At 45.7% G+C, this 21,546-nt stretch overlaps 1 protein-coding gene across 2 annotated transcripts in view; it reads left to right on the forward strand.

Annotated features, from left to right (window-relative positions):
• Glu (structural maintenance of chromosomes 4-like protein gluon) overlaps nt 1-18,581 on the forward strand; it is a 55,315-nt gene extending 36,734 nt beyond the window's left edge. For both annotated transcript variants that reach the window (XM_077685651.1, XM_077685652.1), the window contains 8 exons: nt 680-731; nt 4,276-4,413; nt 6,344-6,488; nt 7,318-7,491; nt 9,228-9,407; nt 10,991-11,223; nt 14,235-14,418; nt 18,161-18,581. In XM_077685651.1, the coding sequence (XP_077541777.1) occupies nt 680-731; nt 4,276-4,413; nt 6,344-6,488; nt 7,318-7,491; nt 9,228-9,407; nt 10,991-11,223; nt 14,235-14,418; nt 18,161-18,376 (1,322 nt within the window). In that variant the 3' untranslated portion in view covers nt 18,377-18,581. The remainder of the gene's footprint in view (nt 1-679; nt 732-4,275; nt 4,414-6,343; nt 6,489-7,317; nt 7,492-9,227; nt 9,408-10,990; nt 11,224-14,234; nt 14,419-18,160) is intronic.
• Nucleotides 18,582-21,546: the final 2,965 nt, after the last annotated feature.

A 21,546-nucleotide genomic window follows, 5' to 3' on the forward strand; every position in this document is an offset into this window, starting at 1 on the left:
ACGAGTGTGAGAGGGGAAGGAGTTACTTGGCATTACTGTTAATACTGAGATAACTATCGGCAACATGAACTCATAGTGACCCCATTGTTGGCAGCATTAATTTTTTTGCCCCAAAAAACTTTGGTCTGTTGGTCTAAATTGTCACTTAGCACACAGGCATTAAGCCATCGTTTATGGTGATCACGATGGCATGACCAAGTACTCGTCAGTCATTAATTCTCGCACCTGCACCCCTTAATGAAATGTTTGAGCGTTTCTTGAACAAGTGTGCGCTACCGCACCAGCGCGTGTTGTCACATAACCCACCTTGGTGGCAGTTGATTGCTCACGTGACCGATTTGTTCAAATGGCGCTTTGAATTTCTTGTCCTAACAAAATGTGCACTAAAGGGGACACCCAAGCAAGGATAAGTGCGTCAAGATTACCAATGTCTTCAGGGTCACGAAAGATGCAATGAATTTGCGCTGTCAACTCTAGCTTCAGAACATCGCCATGCACACGTTCGAAACAGCAGTGCCACTGAGAGGTTTGAATTGTGTGTTCAAGATTGCGTGTGGTTCTCCTTGCGCTGCGTGTGACGGTCTGTAGTGCCAAAATCACAGCTGTTAGCTGCTGTGCTGTTAGTTTGCATCATGTTGCGTGACCACCTTGCTTTTTTTTGTGTGTGTGTGTGTCACAGACTACGACGAAGCCATGTCATCGTGGAACGAAGTGGAGGAGAAAGTACTCAAGTAGGTTTAGCTTCAGTTCAGCGGTCTTTTTCAAAAGGATGAGTTTACTGTAGTGTTTTAGAAAATAGCGGGCAGCACAAATTGCCTTAGTGGTAGTAAAAAGTTATTCCCCGGTCTTGGAGGAAAAGAAAGGTTCTCAAAAAACGTAGTGTGAAAATGGGGAAAGAGAATTTCCCTTTCTTTTTCTCTGCATGTTGAAACCAGGGATGTAAAATAAGCTCTTGTCGTAGCCTCCCTACACTAAAATTGTATGCAAGATCGAGCTACAAAAACTTGCATATACAGTGTAGACCGCTTATAACGTATGTCGCGGGAGCCGCAAAAATCCGCACTATAAGCGGTACCGCACTATAACCAAAACACGCGAGAATTCAACCACATCGCCACCTATCGCTCAAGCCAACCTATATTTATCATCACTCAAACGCACAGCGCTTAAAAACGAAGGCACGGTCTATATTTCGTATTATTTTTAACATCAGCCGCTGCTGCAGGGCAAAAGCGCAGTCTCAAAACGGCGAGTGCGGCTTTAACTTCCGTTGTGTTTGTTTTGAAAGACCATGGCTGCGTTTTTAGCGTCTATGAACAAATGCCGCAAGACGTGATAAGAACGCCAGCGGGATTTTTTTTTTACCCCGCCTTGTGTTCACGATGCCGAAGGCGGCTGCTTATCAGCGCAACGTACTGGTGGTGGAAATCTTCGGCTTTGCGCGGCTCGAATGTTCGGAAAGGGAAAGAGCGGTGGCTTATCTGCAACAACGTTCTAAAGCGTGAACCGAGTGGTAGATTTGGTATCGCGAAAACGTGCAGTGCTCGCCAGCGCGGATACAACTGGCGTGGTGTGGGCGGCGCGGTAAGAGGCGGCAACATGGCGTCGGCACTGGCCGTGAAGCGGTGCAGGCAGTTCCAGTTCTAACCGCTCGCTGAAATGCCGCACGGGGCGCAAGCGAAGATGCTCATGCAAGAAAAGAGCTAATAATGTGGGCGAAAAGTGGAATATAAACTGCCATCCACGCTGCTTGTGAAAGCGCTCATCAAAAAATACCGCGGTGGTAAACCTAAACATCTCTGGCGCGGCTAGCCGGCTCGGAGCGCTTCGAATCTCCCGCCATTAGGTACGCGTCTCCCCATTGGTGCAAGTCGTCAGGCTCCTCCCACTGCCACGCGAAGAAGCCACCGCGAGCGCGGAATCGTCGATACGAGCACGAAAAAAAAAAAAAAAAAAAACGCCCGACGCTGATGTGCATGATTCGTGCGCGAAAACGGGCCATGCGGTTCACGATTAATAAAATCAACTTGCCGCGCGCGGATCTTGTCTGCCGCTATCTTCCGAGGTGCATCAAGCAAGGTCAGTTGTGGTTATCAGTCAGGTACGCGCAAACTATAGGGTGCCTTTTTTTTTTTTTTTTTTGGGGGGGGGGGGGGGTGTCCACGTTAGAGGAGGGCAAGGGGTGCACGCTGCGTCAGATGGCCGATTTCATCCTTTCTTTTTTCTTTTGCTACCCTAAAACGATGCCTCAGCTGCGCCGGTCGATCAGCAGACCCGCCGAAAAACCGCACTATAAACGGTATTGTGCTTCGGCCAACCACATCTTAAGCGGTATGCTTATGCATTGAGTTCTATGGGAGGCAAACCGGTGGTCGCAAAAACCCGCGTTATATCCGGTCCCGCACTATAAGCGGTTACGTTATAAATGGTCTACACTGTACCTACTATAAATATAAATATGGGGTATGCGTGGTCTGCAGAAAACAAACAAACTATGTGGCATGTAGTGTTAGAATGTGAGAGTATCCATCCAAATCTAGAGGGAAATATTCGGCTTCCGAAAGCCCTAGGATTTAAGGGTAGCACAGAGGGAGTTAACCTCAAAGCTGTTGAGGCGACAAAAAGAAGGTTAGAATGCTGGTGGACAAAAAGCGGAGAGGGGAATATTGCCTAGGACAGCTACCACCTGTAACGAAAAAAATAAGTATAGTGTGCCTAATAAGCTTTTTGTGCCTGCTCCAAGAACAGCGCTAGTATCAAACAGAAAGTGTAAAACATACGTATATTAATTTCTTTTTAGGTTTTTTTTTTTGTGTGTGTGTGTGTGTGTGTGTGTGTGTGTGTGTGTGTGTGTGTGTGTGTGTGTGTGTGTGTGTGTGAAATGGCACGTCATCCTCACTACAAAGGGGATACTTCTATCGATCATCATCATCATCCCTATCTATAATTAACAAGTAGCCATTAATTTTTTTAAATGTGGTGCAGAGCCCACCATCAATGGTACAGTTAAACCTAGATATAACGAAGTTGACAAAAATTCGCATTTTTTCGTTACATCCAGGTTTTCGTTACATCCAGGTTTCGAGTTAAAGCTCTCGGGAATGAACGAGAAACGAGACGAATACGCTAGGCATCAGTAATGCTGAACTCACCCTTGTTTAAAGATATATTTCACACTGAAAAACTGCGTGCTTTGCGCTTGCTGCTACTATGCACGGCCTCCGAATTCACTAACGTAACTAAGTATCACTTTTGCTTTTTGATACTTAGCGGTGCCTTAACGCGTTTAGAGAACCAAACTAATGCTGAAAGGGCGCCCTTTCGCGAACTCCATGCTCTTTTCTGAGGTCAAAATTGTTGAAGGAATGCTAGCTGTGACATGGAGCGGGCGGTGACGTTCTTCTTTTTCGCCCGGCGGAGACAGCATTTAATATTGCGAGCTTGTCTTGAAAAGGCAAATCTTTTCGTATTCAGGCAGCAGAAATCATCCACGAACCCACACCACAGATTCGAGGGGACACACGCGACTACACGCCGACAGCCAGGCTTAGCAGCTAGCCAATTTTTTACAAAAAGGGGCAAGAAACCTTGACTCATCAGCGTAGCAAATTCGTTACATCCGGGTTAACCGTCGCAACTCCTTCGTAACAAAGAGGTCGCAAACACATGTGCTTCAATGAAGGTGGAAATGGGGAATCGAAAAACTTCGTTAAATCCAGGAATTTGTTATATAGAGGTTCGTTACATCCAGGTTTAACTGTACTGATTTAGTCTTTTTTTAAATGTTTAATGCCTGAATATATATATATATATATATTTAGAAAAGGTGTGCTAAGCAAAATGTGCCAGATATGTTTAGATAAGCTTTGCCAATCACATCCCACCATGTGCAATTTCCGACATCAGGAATATTTCTGCGGAACGACATACCGGGTGACTTGTCTTCACACATTTGGTGTTTCCTGCGTTAACAAACTGCTGGTATATTGAAATTCACAGCACTGTAATCTATTGATATAAGCCAACGTGTTCTTGCTGAGCAACTATTGGTGCGTGGTTTAAAATGAAGAGTTGTTAAACAAGCCAAGACATGCAGGGCAGTTCACCTTAGCAGAGTTCAAAACACCACACACAGCGCTTTCTGCACAGTGCCATGTTGTCTGGTTTGTCATAGTTGTACTCAGAAGAGAGCAAAAATGTCTCATGCTGCAACTGTGTCTGCTGGAGCCATTTTTTTTCCTGACCGCGATTTTTGTCTTTTTTTCCCCACCCCAGTCTCCACAGCAAGATCATGGAGATCACAGGAAAGTGCATGGGATCGGCTCAGCAGGAGGCAGAGAAAGTCAGAAAGCAGCTCGACGCCTGTTTGATGGAGATCACAAGAGCGGAGTCCAGCATCAAGACCGCCGAACGGTACGGACAACCTTTCCGTGTGCCCCAACTTTTGTGGCTGCCAGCATGGTGTGGAAATGTGCAATTCCGGAGGCGGTACAGTCGAACCTCATTATAATGAAGTAGTGGTTGAATGTGGTTAAGGAGGGACACGATTCTTAAAACAGCTTCTTTTAATTGTCAAGTAAACTCTGTGAAACTTGTCAGTCTTGCAGCTTTTTTTTTCGCTGATTTCAAGTATGGCATTAGTTTTTGAGTAAATCAATTAAATACCAAGATAATTAGAGATAATTAGCCATTTTTGGAGGAACAATAGACAAAACAGTGTTGGTCATAAAACTGTAATGTTTATATTTTTCCAATACTATGAACTCTGGTGAGCGCAACAAGAGAATCAAGTTTTTGATGCGCCGCTTGGAACTAATTTTACAGCTCATTAAACTTTGGTGGCCCCAGTGCGAAGGAACCATTTCGAATGCCCATTTCAAACACCAAAGTTTAATAAGCTTTAAAGTTAATTTTCTTATTGCGCTCACCAGGGTTCACCGATTCTCTTATTGCACTCACCAGGGTTCATGGTGGTGGAAAAATATAGAGCTTACAGTTCTATGACCAACACGGTTTTGTCTATTGTTCCTCCAAAAATGGCTCATTATCTCTAATTATCTTGGGAACTAATTGACTTACTCAAAAAATTATGCCACATTTGAAATCAGTGGGAAAAGGTAGCAAGACTGACTAGTTTCACAGAGTTTACTTACAAATTAAAAGAAATTGTTTTAAGATACATTGTCTCCCCTTAAACAAAGTTTGTCGAGCAAGAGCTCGGTTTTCACACCGAGAGTGCGCACAGTCAGGTGCAGTGCACTTGGATGCAGCCAGAGCCTCCCTGTATCTGCTGGCATGCGCCTTTACTCTTTCCCCCCCCCCCATCACCCGCCGCGGTGGCTCAGTGGCTAAGGTGTTGTGCTGCTGAGCATGAGGTCACGGGTTCGATTCCCGGCCGCGGTGGCCGCTTTTTTGAAAAGATGGAGGCGAAAAGCAAAAACGCCCGTGTGTACGAGATTTCGGCGCACGTTAAAGATCCCCAGGTGGTCAAAATTAATCCGGAGCCCTCCACTACGGTGCGCCTCATCGCCTGCGTTGCGTCGGCGTGTTAAACCCTTGTGGGGTCCAGGGTTCTGACGGCGGCCTAGCTCAATCCTCGAGATCCAGCCGCAAGGCTAGCTCCACTGAACACCGCCACGGATCGCCAACTTGGCGTTATCAGCAGCGAACAGCAAGGAACCCAGGACACAGAATTCGCCCACTCCGACGTTTATTGCAATGCAATAAAGGAGACGTCGGGCACGTCGTTCTACACCGCCAAGACCACCTTAGCCAGGGCGGGAGAGACAGGCGCGAGGGCGGACAAAGGCAGGCCAAAAAGGAGCGAGTCGTACTTACGGCCGCTCCCGACGATGGTTCGGGTCCAAAGAGACCCCTACCTCCGTCGTCCGCCTCGGAACCTGTCACGTGAGGGGTTCGGCAGCGCCCCCCGCTCTCACGGGCATCCTCCCGGAGGGGGAAGCGCGCGACCGCGGGGAGAGAGGTACCACCCCTCTCACCTCTGCGGCAGGTCGAGAGGGATAGGAAAGATGGCGGAGCTCCGCAATTCCCACACCCTTCAATCAATTCAATTCAATCAATCAGTCAATCTTTCCCCCTACCGCACACTCTGTTCTGCTCCCCTTGGAACGAATTTAGAGGCTTTCACTGCACAGCCGCACAAGGTGCGCTGGCTTGCCCTTGGCCGAGCTTGAAGGCCAGGCTGACACCGCGAGCCATTTTCAGCGTTTGTACTGGAAGTAGTGGCGCTTTTGCTCTGAAAGGAAGTGGCTGTTTGTTGCTAGGTGCCTTTACTTGTGTGCAGTACACAGAAGTCGGTGTCGCTCTTTTCCCTGTTTTGTAGAAACTTGAAGAAGGCCGAGAGCAAGGTGACCAGCATAGAGGCCGAGCTTGAGGAGACCAAGCTGAAGCTGGACGCGTTGAAGAAGGAGTACGCCGAAGTGGAGGCCGCGGCCAAGGAACTGCTCGCTGTCAGCCAGAAGGCTGCGGTAAGAACCGCCTTTCCCTCCTCGCGCAATGCTTCTCCATCGCTGACTGACGTCCACCAGTGAGCGTGCCTTTCACGAGGACAGCGAATTGGTGGATATTCATCATCAATGATCATCAGCACACAAAACAACGGGGCACTGAAGAAGGGAGTAAAAGACAGGACAGCGCCGCTCTCTCTACTATTTATCTTTGGAGGAAACGCAGCTTACATTCACATTTCTGTCACTTACAGGCTAGATAGTTTTTGGCTTCATTAAACCAAACTTCCTTTTTCGTCGCTTTGTTGGTGCCTATTTGAGGTTACCATACCTCGCAAAGTTATTGTTTGCTGCTGGCATCGGCACTTTCTTTTGTCCTTTCAGATGTGGTGAAGTTTTTTTTGTTCAGTACAAGGTTCTGACTTTATTGAAGCACTCTTTCGTTTCATTCTAGTTAACTCAGAAATTTATTTAGACAAGAGTTTGACAAAAGTTTGTCCAGTCTAGCATTGTATAAAAGAACAGTAATGCAGTCACTCATCAGCAGCAGCATCAGCCTACTCGGTACCACTGCACAAAGGTTTCTCCCATTGACCTCCAACCGCTCCTGTCTGGCGCTGCTTGAGTCCACAGTTTACCCCTGAATTTCTGTATTTCATCCCTCCATCGGGTTTAATGGCCTTCCCCTAATGACCAAGTTAAAAGTTAAAAGACTTTTCGGTACCTGTATGTGTTCTTTTAACTTTTCGACTTGATCAGTGACTGCATTGCTGTTCCTTTATTTATTAAATTGTTTACTTTGGATCTCTTCCCATCGTGCTTACTTGTGCTTACTCCCCCCTGGTTTCAGGAAGAGCTGAAGGCTCAGAAGCAGAAGCTGGCCGAGATGCAAGCAGCCATCGACGGTGGCAAGTCGGCCGAGACCTCGCTCAACTCGAAGCAGATCGAGGTCAAGAACCAGCTGGAGCAGTACGAGGCCACGCTCAAGGACAGACAGGCCAAGGTGGCTCGCTGGACCAAGGAGGTGGGTCGCTCTTACTCGGAGGCATCACCACTGAGGACGAGGAACGTTTGGAATGAAGCGCCTGGAACAGAAAGTGGAAGCTTTGCGCAACTGTTCCTAGTAGTTTTCAAAATGAGGCTTCTTGATATTGCACAGTTTTGATACGGATCTGTTTTCCTGGGCCAGGCTGCTCCAAAAGCTTCAAAATTGCAAAAATTGCGCCAAACTGCTCCAAAACAGCCTGAAAGCCAAGGATTTCAACGCTCCCGTCAGTTTCGGTGGGGAAAAATTCTTACTGACGGCATAATTTTCCAGCACCCCGAAAGTGATGCTGTTTGTAAAGTGAGTGATCATTCAATGAAAAACCTGCATAAAATTGTCCCCGAGATAGTCTTTTTTGAAAGTCACTATGTCCTGCGGGTTGCACATGTTATATTCTGCGTGTTTTTAACGTTTTTTTATTGAAAACCATTGCAATGTCCTGTAGAAAAAATACTTATGTGTACTGAGGCGTCCAACTTCCTGTGCAAGTTGATGAAAAAAAACGACAATTTTTGGAGCGCCGTATCTTCGGAACGACATTACTTGGCGCCGCCAACTTGGTGTGGTGAAGGTGTGAAAACCTGGCCGCCGGGCGAAGCAGTTGCTTGTGGTTCAAGGCAGAGTGCGCACTCTTCGCCGATTTCTGCCTTGGTTTTAGTTATGGGGGTGGCCGGGTTTACATTCAGTCATTTGATCTGTTGCGGGAAGTTGCAAGACTCGAAAGATGGGAGTTCATCAAAATCAACATGGCGCCCACAAATTCGCTGTGTTTTGGCATTGAGTGCGAGGCCGGTGCGTGCTTGAAGTGAAATTTCGGACTCATTGCGGTGTTATAGAATGCTGAGTTATTGCTGCCTGTCACACCGAGCTGGCGAGCGGTGCGAATGGGACGATCGACGCTGCAGAAGTAGCGTCGCAGACTATATTGCCGCAAAATGCTCAAGCAGTGTCACGATAGTGGGACGGGCTAGTATTTCACACTAGTAAACATGGTTCGTTTATCTGAAGTAAAATTTAACGCCAAGAGGGAGGCGGGTAAACATACCAATGTTACTCAAATTACGATCGCAGTGAATGTGCACCTCGGGGGGAATTGAAATGGGAGGCCTGGTGGGGTGCGATGACTGTCACCTCACTTTGCACAACTTTTGCCGGGCTCTACACTTGTGCGTAAAGCCGAGTCTGGGATTACAGAAATAACCATTTCGGCATTCACATAATGAAAATGCCTTACGATTGCTTAGCTTTTCAATTCGATATTTTCAACGGCACTCCACGCTATTTATGCATAGAGACTAAGAATTTAAAAATGGTTTGTAAAAAGTTAGTGCAGTTCGTACCTGATGATACTCTGGTGGAAAAAACTTTATTTAAAGGTTGTTTCAGTGTTATGTTCGCTCAGAACCGATTAAAAAGTGCACTTTCCCCCCGTGAGTTGCCAAAAGTTTGATTTTTTAGGCTCTTAACGTGACATAATAAGTGTCGTTTTTCTGCTCCCAATCAAGGTTCTTCTGCTCCAAAATCGAGGTTTCGCTGCTCCAAAAACTGCTCCCAAATCTGATTCCGCTGTCTCACCCCTGCTTGATGCAAACAGCTGATGATTTTTGTCACTGCACCCCGACTGCTGGTTGCACGAAGCAGTACGTGACATCCACTGCATTGTAACACTGAGGCCCCTCGTGTGACAATGGCTCCTTTTCCTTTGTGTAACGCAGGTGAAGAAGCTCACGTGTCATGCGATCGAAGGAGAGCCCGAGGTGCCCCTTCCCGAGCTGGACGCCCAGGCGCTGGAGGAGCTGGACGAAGAGCCGCTGACCCTGAAGCACGCCATGCTGAAGGAGAACCTGGCCTCCATGAAGCCCAACATGGCCGCCATACAGGAGTACAAGCGCAAGGCAAGCCACGCTCGCACTCTCTATCATCACGGGGGCGGCAGGCGATTGGTCCGAGCCCCATAAAGCGTCTCTCCCCAGTGGGGCCACGGGGTATTCTGGAATGGCGTTGAGTGAGTACTTGAGGACGTGGTTTATGCGCTAAAAAAGACAGACGCATGAAAGGTGACAGGACAAGCACCTGTTCTTTCACTTCTTTTAGCGCTTAAACCATCTCCTCAAGTGTTCACTCAGCTCGCCAAGCAACAAGTTCTTGTTGTGCTGAATGAGTTACGAAAGGCTAGTTTTTCCGAATGAAACATAGTTGTGTTTCGTCTTTAGACAGTTTTACTTTCACGTGAGAACAGAGTTCACGTGCGCAAACGTGAAATGTATACTTAGTGTGCGCGCATGTAGTTTGAAACCCTTATAGGTACACGTACGCGACGCATCCGTGCGTGGGGCGCCTGGAAGCACGCACTTTCCGCCCATAGCCGCGCATTATTCCTAGTGCCATCTACTAACAGACAGAGACATTGGTGTAGCCACTCATGATCTCGCGAGCTATGACGACGACAAATGCTACTTTGTCAGGCTTAACAGCTGACAAATCACCCTGAAAAACAAAAGCTGTTTGCAGATTTAAACTTTAGGTGAGGGTAAGAATGGACTAATTGAAGGTGAAATAAACAGCTTAGAACACGATATCGCACCGAGAAATTGGCAACAAAGCTGATATCGCTGAAAAACAGGAGGGGCAGGGCGCCGCCATGTTGGTCAACTCTAAGTAAGGACCGCAGCGTAAAAATTTGTTTGCGGCCACTGTTACCCAATGGTGGTTGTTTTTTGCTGCCAAAGTGAGGACAGTTCACGTGAGCTTCAGTTGTGACATCTATGAGTGTAGCAGATCAATTTTTCCTACCTTCCAGCTTTTCAGCATATTACCTGGTGTTGGTATCGCTGACCAGTCAGTGTCGAGGGTTTTGAGGTTGTTGGTAATACCCAAGCATGCCTGTTGATAGGCCTGAAAGTTGATAAGGCCTGAGCAGCTTCCAAGGTCATTAGTCCTTCGCATAGTTGTTGGAGACTTAATTTTGACTTTGCTTCAACGGTGTCAGCTGTCATTGTGGGGACTGGTGCATTCGTGATTTGTGCAATATCTGTGTACATCAATCTTTCCAACTTGTGTCCCAGTAAGGCCCAGTGCACATACATTCAGAGTAGCACACATCCACAGAGGGAGAGTGGTTAAGGTTTTTGCAAAATGGCTAGTTATATAAATCATTCCAATCAGCAGCTTCAGTCACCCAACTAGTAAATTCGATCGGAAACTTTAGCTGAGGCTAGAAATTGCACCATTCTGCTCTGGTTGTTGCTCAAATTTTTTGCTAACCTCTCGATTGCGACGAGCTAATACCCAGAACTTTGGATATTCAGTAACAGCGCGCCATTTGTGAATCATTCGATGTCTTTTTATATTGAGGAATTACAAGTAATAGCAGAATAACAGTTGACTTTATTGTACGGACAAAAGCTTTTTGTCTTCGGGTTTGCCGATCGACTAGCCAACCCCTTTTGAAAGGCCAATCCATCTTTTCCGGCTGCAGGAGGAGGCGTACAAGCAGCGGGTGAGCGAGCTGGAGGCCGTGACGGAGAAGCGGGCGGAGCAGCGGCGGCACCACGACAGCCTGCGCAAGCAGCGCCTCAACGAGTTCATGCGCGGCTTCGCCATCATCAGCAGCAAGCTCAAGGAGACCTACCAGATGCTCACCCTCGGGGGCGACGCCGAGCTCGAGCTGGTCGATTCGCTCGACCCCTTCTCCGAGGGCATCGTCTTCAGGTAGACCTCGTTCAAGTTTGGTTCGTTAAAAGGACTGCTTCGTCCCGATGCCAATATTATCGCAAACTTCGAACAAATAATCGTGATAAGTAACGAAAACGGATGAACCAGTGCAGGGGTGGAACAGCTGCGCCATTTGCGCCATTCACCTGCGCCATCCTGCGCCGAACTGCCCCTGTTGTGCCGAACTTTTGTTTATCAGCAGCGTCCTGCGCCGCAGCGCCTGAATTGTCTAGCGAGATACGACCGCCACAATGCCCCATGCCTGAAAACTTGGCTGAAACATTGCGTTTTCGGTTTCATCACGACGGTTATGGTTTCAGTTTCATAAAGGCTATGAGCAAGCATGGAAGTTGGCTTTGGCTTACCCGTAAGGCCGCAGGCACTACATGCCTTCTCCGCGTTCTCTTTACATTTCTTTGTGTTGCATTTGCACGCTTTTGTCTTCGGGTGTCGTCCGCTGCGCCACAATCAATAGAAAACGGCAAAAAGTAAAATGTTTGTGTGTCTCATCGCAAACGGATAGAATAATAGTCGCGTGAAATGTTGTTGTTTATTGGAGGTGAAACTCAATTTAGTCGCCCTTTTTTGGCGATGCTTGCTTTGCTGCCCGCAACTTTCCATAGCTGCATGTGTAGAACAAACCGCATCTTGGACTCCTTGCCCGCGCTTGTTAATTCAGCTCGCTTTTGTTTTGAGGCGATTAATCATTTTTGCCTGTGAACTTTGGGGTTTGCTTTTGCTTAGTAGAGGATGAATCCAACACTATTGATGTCTTCTAACACGCTCTAGTTATGTAGTCTACGGCATAAGTTTGTCGACTCTCGCCACCCTAAGACAAAACTATGTTTAGCCTTGCATGCACTGAAACTGCTGTTCGATAGAAAACGATGCAAGCGAACGCCTTGTTTTACGGAATTCCGCTGTGCGTTCGCTTTTAAACACTGCTATTCACCAAAAACAAAGCAAGACGTGGTATCTTTGAACGGTAATAACGCAGCTCGCTCTCTGGGGCCAAAATTCGATAACTTCGCATTTTGTAAACATCCAGATATACAGTCAAACCTGGTTATATCGAACTCGCAAAAAAACGCCCGCGAGTTCGATATATGGCATAATTCGATATATGCATGCTGAAGAATTGGACAGCATAAAAGCACCTACCGTTTATGAAAGTACTTTATTAATGAAACAAACTCACTTCCGCACGAAGTAGTCCTGAATTTCCAGCTTCACGGCGAAAGGCAGGCTCTGCTGCTTCGCGCTAGCCATCATGGCTACACAGTACAAGTCCAACACAAGCCGACAATTCGAACACTCGGAACGCAAAAACAGCAAAAAGAACAACGCGCGCCTCTCCAGTGACGAGAGAACTGGAGTGGCAACAGCCTGTGATTGGCTGTCTGAGCAAACGGGGCGGGAGGGCCACGATCATTTTTATGTTGGGGGGTCGACGGCGGCTTCCCGACGCGGAAACAGCCCGAGAGAGAGAGAGGGAGAAAGAGCGAGGTTAAGGAGCTGCACAGGAACCGCCGGGCTAAACCACTTTTCGAGGGTGTGTTGGCGGGTTTCTCCTCTGCCGCGAGGGAAAGCCAACTTGGGGAGGCACTTTTGCGCCGCTGGCTTTCGATATATCGGTAGTTGCTGCTATTTCTGTTCGATATAACTGTAGCGTAATTTTTTCTATACATTCTCATAGAAAACATTCCGTGCGCAGAAATAGTTCGATGTAGAGGATAATTCGATGTAAACGGGTTCGATATAGTCAGGTTTGACTGTAGAACTACGTTCCTCATTCAGGGTTATAGTTCATGGTAGAACGCCTGATATAGTAACCAGAGCTTGGAATGGGGCTAGTTGGTTTTTTAATCGAACACCCTCCTGTCACGTCATCTTAATGTTTCCTTATAAGCTATGTTTGTGATTAAAAAATGTGTAATTGTGTAATTCTTCGTCCTTGTCCCACTTAGTGCCAGCAATGTTTAGATTCTGATATAGTAGATAGAAAAAACGTGATTGGCGGGGGACTTGCACATAGGCCCGTAGGGAGATTAGTCAGGCACCATAATGCTATCAAATGGTGTTGCGTCCGGTCCAATTGCCATTTCTGGCTGCTCCCAGGACTGCTCCCAAACCCATGTACCCTGTTCCACCCCTGACCAGTCGCGTCCTTCCAACCACTTTCCGGCAAAGTCTCTATGACGTCGCAGAATCTTGTTTGTGTGATCAGCGGCCACCCACCAAAGTCTCTGCCGAGATCGTAGAAGGGTCTCTAGTTTCGTTTGATCATGTCACTTGAATGATACGGTGCTGTTATGTTATGTAACTTGTGCCCATGATAAGTCTCTGTAGTGCACAATTTGAAAAATTTCAGCACTCCCTCCATTTTATCTCCTAAAAAATGTTTTTCGTGACTCCTGTAAAAGGAGGGACTGAAGCACTGCTCACAACCAAACGGTTGTTTCTTGTTCGCTACGTCGAGTTGATCTTGAGTTTGATTTTTTATCGTGGTGGCTGTTTTTCTGGAGAAGGTGAAAACCAACTGCTTCTCTTCTGAGAGACCACAGCACGGGTTTAAAAAAAAATCTGAGGCGAAATTCTGTAGCTTTCCTTTATGGGGTTCCTCAAATGCCGGGTGTTTCTTTTCTGTTTTCCTAAGCCCCCATAGGAATTCTGTTTTATTTTTTATTTTTATTATTATCATTATCATTATTATTATTATTATTATTATTATTATTATTGCTGCTGCTGCTGCTGCTGCTGCTGCTGCTGCTGCTTTCTGTGACCATAACTGATAAAGAAAAACAGTGACACTTGTTGAGTGTTCGGGTTCCTACCAACATCAGTGGTTTCTGCATTTTGTTATGTGCTCAGTTAATTAAGGAAGCCCACATTGTCAGTTTCTACAAAGCGCATTGCTTTGGTTTCGTTTTATCCCTGCCACGAAAAGACATCATTTCCCTGCCAGCAAAGGCGCTGCTAAGCAGTTCATTCCCCCCTTCCTCACGCAGTGTGCGTCCCCCCAAAAAGTCTTGGAAGAACATCTCCAACCTGTCCGGGGGTGAGAAGACGCTGAGTTCGTTGGCCCTGGTCTTCGCCCTGCACTACTACAAGCCGACGCCCTTCTACGTGATGGACGAGATTGACGCGGCGCTGGACATCAGGAACGTCTCTATTGTCGGCTACTACATCAAGGTACGCCGTTGCTTCATTTCACTACGAGCATTTCTTTGGGGGGCTGTCCTGCGTCATGAACGGAGGCTCGGAAAGCCGCTGCAAGGACGCCTTTTTCGCTGGCATGAGGAACAGCAGGATGAAGGGAATCGCGATTCAGATGAGCAGAAACAGCAGAACTGCCCTTCTCCAAGAGCAAGGTCATGATAGTTCTTCTCATGTGAGGCATAACATGCCATCTTCTCGTCAGGTTAGGAGTAAAGTGGGTAAGGAAGGAAGGCGGGAGGGTTTGTGGATGCTTCTAACTCCTAGGATTAAAGTACTCCTACTGACAAATTATGAATAATGATACTTAAACAATTACTGAAATGTGAAATACATAATGTGTTTTTCTTATTGCAAGTTTTACACATTCAGCTCCACGCTGCGAAAGAAATGATCTTTCTAGCTGCGCTACATGCTAGGATGTACCTCTTGAGAATTTCCTATCATTGCAATACTTATCGTGGTGAAGAAGTGGGAATTATAGAAGAAAAACATTTTTTTTTTCTTCTTCAAAATTGGGCCTGTGTGGCTTTTTAAGGACCTGGTACTGTTCAAGTACCAACCTTTTGGAGGAAAAACTGTGAAAGCTAAGAAAATGTGATAACCAAAATACAGTAGACTCTCGATAAACAGAAATCGCTTAAGGGGGGACACGGCTTTAAACTTCTGTAAAATGACCAAAACATCGTGTGTGCGTTTTTTTTTTTTTTTTTTTTTTTTTTTTTTTTTTTTTTTTTTGTAGTCACCTATTTGGCTTCTATGTTTCCTATTCTGTGCGTCGGCAAAGTTTTTCCGCTGAAAAGCGTCGCAAAGTGGCATAAAAAATACTTTTGCCAGGTGCGGTGACAACCTATCAGCGCAAAAGAGCAAAAAAACGGCAATTTTCGGAGGGCTGTATCTCCGCAACGGTGCCACCGGGCGCGGCCATTTTGATATCATTAGATCGGCCGAGCATTCGTCTTTCCGGTTCCGCTCGTCTCTTTTATCTTCGTTCATTCAGAAACGCACAAACGGCCGAAAAGAAATGACGCACAAACCAAGCTAGAAATAGATGCTGAAGCGCTATTCGTCCTCCGATCGGGCCGCGCCAAGACGGCCCTCCTGATTGGGTGTCGCGGCGCAATGCAAGATGGCGGCCGCCAGAACTGCGTAGCGTGCCATTTTCACTGCTTCGCTCGGCCAAGTTTCTGTTCAATCTGTGGTATTCAACACGGACGTTATCGCGATTGCAATGCCTGAGATCACGAGCCAGATTACGGGAAGTTGTGTGGCTCGAAAGGCGGAGGTCATCGAACGCTTCATGGTGCGCGTGACGCTACCGTCGCCAGACCCCGGAGGGTGACGCGGTGTGTGCGCTTGCGATAGCGGTTCCTGAAGTGAACTTTTAGTCAGATTTGCAATGTTTACACACTTAGTTATTGCTGCGCTTTGACTGTGGGCTCGCTAGCCTTGGGAAAGAAACTGTCGACGCGTCAAACGCTGCGGCGCGCACGGCATAGCCGGCGCGCATTGGAGCATCACATGACTGTGCAACCGGTTACGATTGAACGCCAATAGTTGTAATTAATGCCTGGGATGTTAGATTTAATCTTAAAAGCGACCTGACCAGCCGTATCAGGGATAATCAAAGTACGATATGTCGTGGTAAACGTGCACTGCGATGCACGCGAGCCATATCGCCTTTCTTGCGCAACGTTTCCCGTTCACTTCTAATAATCATGCAAACAGGTTTGAGTTAGGAATATAGGAGTAAAAATATGTTCTCTGCGTTAAAAATGTACCTTACTGTTGCAGCATTTAACGGTGATTTTTTTAGGGAATATATTGATACCAATGCATACATCAATGGCTTAGGACATACTGGCTGTGCTGCGAGAAATATTGAATGCCTTGAATGTCAAAAGTAGTAAAAAAAATGCCCTTGCATTGAAGTTGGAGTTATGCAGAATATTATAACAAGCTTCCAAACTTCAAAGTAGCTCGATTGCATCCTTGTGGTATGCAAACTTTTGGCAATGAACACCTGCACGTATGAGTACTATGTTGCTGCGCCAGGCAAGATGATAAAACATAATAAAAGCGAAAAATGTTTAGTAAAAAAAATGCTTCACTGTGACAACACTGCAAAGGGAAGTTGTCCAATGCGATACAGCCAACCAGCTTACCTACTTTGCATTGCAAGCCCATTGAGAGCCATCTCCCCCTCTGTTCGGTCTGCAAACTGGGGTATGTACTCTTCACAGAGGAGCTGAAAATGATGTTTTGTAGAAAAAGAAAGGCTGCAAAAGGCACTCCAATTTCAAGGCATGGCCTTCCAGAAGCCCCATGTTCAAAAGGACACGAACGGCTACAACCCTGACGACTTTTGACAAGTGAAACCTATGTTGCAACTTCTAAAGCCGTTTTCTCAAAACCTTTTTTTGCCAACTGTGTCGCTTGTTCCAGGGATTTCTTCGTGACCACTGGGTCTATTTTGATTCCGTTTCTTGCCTTACATTCCTTGATGAACAGTTCAGTTCGTGACACTCTTGGTTTTCCAGATTTGTTTTTTGTGATTTTTCTTATTCAAATAGCGCTCACAGTCGACATGCCTGTTGCACATTAACCTCTAAAAAAATTAAAACTAAAAAACATTTTGTAAAAAAAAATTCTAAAACTGTCACGACCTCGTCCATTCATTTGGGAATGCAAAGCACTTCGAACAAGTTTTCTATCATGTTTTATAAGCCACTCAAGCTAAAAGTTAATAAATAACAAAGTTTTCAAAATATTACTTTGAAATTTCTATCGTGTTATCAGAGAAGCATTTCCAATTGCTTTGCCAATTTTCATCAAAATCTACAAAGAAATAAAAAAGTTGATTTTGAAAGCCACGTCCCCCTTAAATGGCATTGCCGCTTAAACGGAACAGTAGCCTGTAAGTTGGTTGGTTTTGCATTTTAAAAAAACTTTCGGTAATCGGAACTAAATTTTCCGCGTCACCGTGTAAACGGAACCAGAAATGAACTTGTGAAAATCATTGGCATGAGAATCAGCTTTTTTCGCTTCCGGCTGTTTCGTTTTTGTTTTTTTATTCCTCCATGTTTTTTTACCTTGTAAGCCTCATCTCGTTAGTGGTCGTCAGCCGTGTTAGTGCAACAAATGCAACATCGCAGTTCTTGCTGCAGTCGTTCGGCCTGGATTCAAGACGCCGAGATTACAGGGCTCAGCTCCTGCCTCCTCGTTTGTGCCATCAAGGTGCTATTCGCGCTTCATTAACTGCGTTGCCGTCTTCTAAATTCAATGGCTCGTAAGCAGTCGTGAAGTTGAGGCCTTCAGCTTCCATGAAGATGCAGTTGCAAGGACTCAAACAAAAATAATTGATGCATTTTGTAGTGCACAGCGACTCATTGTTGCCAAATCAACTTTGTGAATGCTGTGCCTAAACCTCTTGTAGTTTTCTTGCATTCGAAAAACTATCAGCTGCATTCACCTTCAAGTACTTAGAGCTCCATGAAATGGTATTAAGGGTGTGTACGCACATAAATTTGCACTTTCACACACCTGTCTCAGTAAATGGAACTCCTGTTAAACGGAACTGACTTTTTCGGTCCCTTAAAGCTCCGTTTATCGAGAGTCTACTGTAAATGGTTTTTGGGAACATTTTTGGACCCAAATACCCGTAAATAAGGAAAAAAAATTAACCTGAATATCTTTCCTCTCCCCCTCTCTCCCTCAGGAGCGGACAAGAAATGCCCAGTTCATCATCATATCGCTCAGGAACAACATGTTTGAGCTTTCGGATCGCCTCATTGGCATTTTCAAGGTGCACAACTGCACAGATTCGTGTACAATAAATCCACGCGTCCTTGCTGACCTTGACGCCCCCTCCGAAGAGGTTGAAGCATCCCAAAACGCACAGCATATGCTGAATGATTCTGAATTCATGGAATAGCGCAAGTGCTGTCATTTCACCGCTGTACTTTTATCGCCATTTCAACGCAGATGCTGCAAGTTTTTACCGTGTCTTTAACCACGTTTTTAGTTTTTTAAGTGTTCAATCTCACCATCGTCACATTGTGCCCATACGCATGTTCATTTGTGTACATATACGACGCACTCAATAAAACGCACGTGTTGAGGAAAAAGTGACGCTTTCACGTTTTGTGTCCTGGCCTGTTTCTTTCCTGTTAGGTCACTGCTGTCATTAGTGGTACAGTTACATCGTCATGTTCACCACTAAGTGCATTATGGCCTTGTCGGTTTACATTAAAGGGACAGACAACCGATTTTTGTCGCGTATATGTTCTCTAGCTCACATGAAAGCCAGCGTTTTATATAGCCCGGTAGCCACAAGCAATTTCTGAACAAATTTGCGGAAATAATTTTAATTTGGCAGCAAACTTCCTGTAATCGGAAGGGTGGCGGTTCGTAGTGTTGAAACTTGACACTACAATATGTGTCCCTGTCACGTGACCTGCAAACCTAGCAGCTACTGTAACTGCTGAAACGTTTATTTACATATTGAAAACCTTTTAACACAAGTACTTGTACAAGGTTAAATTGCATATGTATTTCTAAACATTATTTTAAAAATTGAAAGCCCGCCATAGCTGGGTTGCTCTCAGTGTGGCTAACTGAGCCTCCATGCCCAGAATCAACGGCAGCGTTCAGTAAACAGACCCACTGAAGGAGCTTTGACGGTTCTGCCCGAGTCAGGGGCGTTTGTTCTGCCAAAATATTTGATTTCAGTTTCCAAATACGCCAACGACAGCGTAAAAAAAAAAAAAAGAACGTCGTACCCGGGGAGAATCGAACTTGCCACCTCCACAACGTGAAGCCAGATTCTACCTATCGTCTATCCCAACAGATGGCGCATTCGTTAAAAATAGACCATTGCATTAAAAAAACACAAAGGAACAGGACAGCCTGCGGTTCAAACTTTTTTAGCTGGGGACAAGTTTTTAAATATCGTTTTTCATTTAGCATACAGACAAAAGTATGTTGCCGAGCTACTCTATGTCATGGTTGCAAGCATTATTTTTGGGAGGGACACATACGGCTTAGATATAAAAATTTCGATTTAAAAAGTTCTAGGGCGTTATCAGCAAAACTGTTTCTCGTCAAGGTGATGCCCTTTCATTTGGGAAAGAGAATATATACTCAACAAAAATCGGTTGTCTGTCCCTTTAAACTAAGCAGTTTTAGATGCCAAGAAACAGTAAATGCTGTTCAAGAACACTCCTTTTGGTGTGCCATGTTTTTGTTATTTTTAATTGAGCGGTGCGTTTGCAGCTCTTTACGTTTTTTGGCATACTGAGAACAGATGTGCTGAGTGCCAGCTTTTTCTGCTCTGTGATGTAAGTTGGAAGTATTGTACTGTGCTAGGCCATATTATTAGCCTTGAATTTTACTGCGGCAGCCCATTAAGTTGGCCAGCAGCCTGCATGAAACAATGATTGGCCAAGCTAAATTTGAGCCATCATAATTTTTCACTGTTATACTTGTCAATGTGCTAAAGGTCAGCAGTCAAAGTGATAATCACCTTCAGTGTCATCAGCATCCTTCAATAACTAAGCAGGTTAAGCAAGATGCCATCATTGTTGTTGCCATTGTAATGGATGCCATCATTATTGTTGCCATCAGTGTGGCCATCTCATCCGCATCCTCAATGACTGAGCATGTTGGCCAAGAGACTACCTAAATGAAAGCCATCAATATTGTTGCCATCAATGTCACCATCTCATGAACATCCTAAATGACTGAGCATGTTGGCCACAAGACTACCTTAATGAAAGCCATCATTGCTGCCATCAATGTTGCCATCTCATCATCCTCAATGACTGAGCATGATGGCCAAGAAACTGCCTAAATGAAAGCCATCATTATTGTTGCCATCAATGTCGCCACCTCATCAACATCGTCAATGACTGAGTATGTTGACCAAGAGACTACCTAAATGAAAGCCACCATTATTGCAATTTCGTTATTGTCACCATCTTATTTGTGGTAAAGATGGTTCGGCTAAAAGGTAGCAGTGCCATCTTCGCAGCATGCTGCCTCACAAGACCACCACCAAGTTCAAGAAGTTAAAAGGAAACAGCGTGCCTGCCAAGATACCACTCTGAGAGGTCCAAAATGTGCGAGTCGAAGCGAAAGCAGTGATGCACCTAAGGCAAGCCAAAGCAAGGCAGCCTTGACGGCATTCCAGAAGCATATTCGTGACAGTGACAACCCCTCCTGCTTAGTGTGTCTATGGCTGCGGAAAAATCTCGATCCGCTCGCATCAGCTGCTTGTGTGTCTCGCCTTCCCTAGTGCAGGCCTCTGGATTGGTACTTGCGTTGAGTCTGCAAGCAGCAATAAAATACCATACCTTGCTACATCAAATAACTACCTCTACCACTGAGGTAGTTATTTGACGCAAACACTGAGCGTGGCGAGAGGCTCACTTCGCCACACATCCCATTTATGCAGATGTGAAGATTAAAGGGACGTTGAGGGCAGCAGGCAACTTTGCTTCGCACAAAATGTAGCCATAGTCCAATGTCAAACGTGGCAAGTTTGATACAAGCTGCACTGCATGAACTGGGAAACAATGGAAGTGCCTCAAGGTATTTCCTGCCCCCCCCCCCCTCTCAACCAGCCTGTGGCGCCATCTCTGTGAGGCTCTTGTAACAGAGTGGCACAAAAAGTATGGTCATGTGCTGTAAAAATCGGAAGAAATGTCAGGAACTTGGGATGCTCATTTTCTTGCCCAAATGTTAAGAGTTCAGGTCACCTCAAGTTAAGACAGCTTAAAAAACACCAAATTTAAGCGTATGTTACAAAGAATGTGTCATGGGTGTGTTGTTAGCTGTGAATACAAATGTCGGAGGCCTTGCTGCTTGTAGTGATGTGCTGCAGACAGTACCTGTGCTGGTACAGTCCGGTTTTGTGCATGGAATTAACTACCACGCTTGAAAGCAAGAACAAGGAGACAAGGTAAGGTAAATGCAGAGACAAACATTTGTGCTCGGGCGTTAGGGTTGGCAATGCACAAAGTACAGAAAATATTATCCACTGACATTGTGTTTGATCTAGACAGGCTCCTATGGATTTTGCTATCTCTTGTTTGAGCTGGGAGT

The sequence above is a fragment of the Haemaphysalis longicornis genome, unplaced genomic scaffold (assembly GCF_048455015.1).
Source record: "Haemaphysalis longicornis isolate Haplotype H1 unplaced genomic scaffold, Haemaphysalis longicornis Haplotype H1 scaffold_9, whole genome shotgun sequence".
In the NCBI taxonomy this organism is placed as follows: domain Eukaryota; kingdom Metazoa; phylum Arthropoda; class Arachnida; order Ixodida; family Ixodidae; genus Haemaphysalis; species Haemaphysalis longicornis.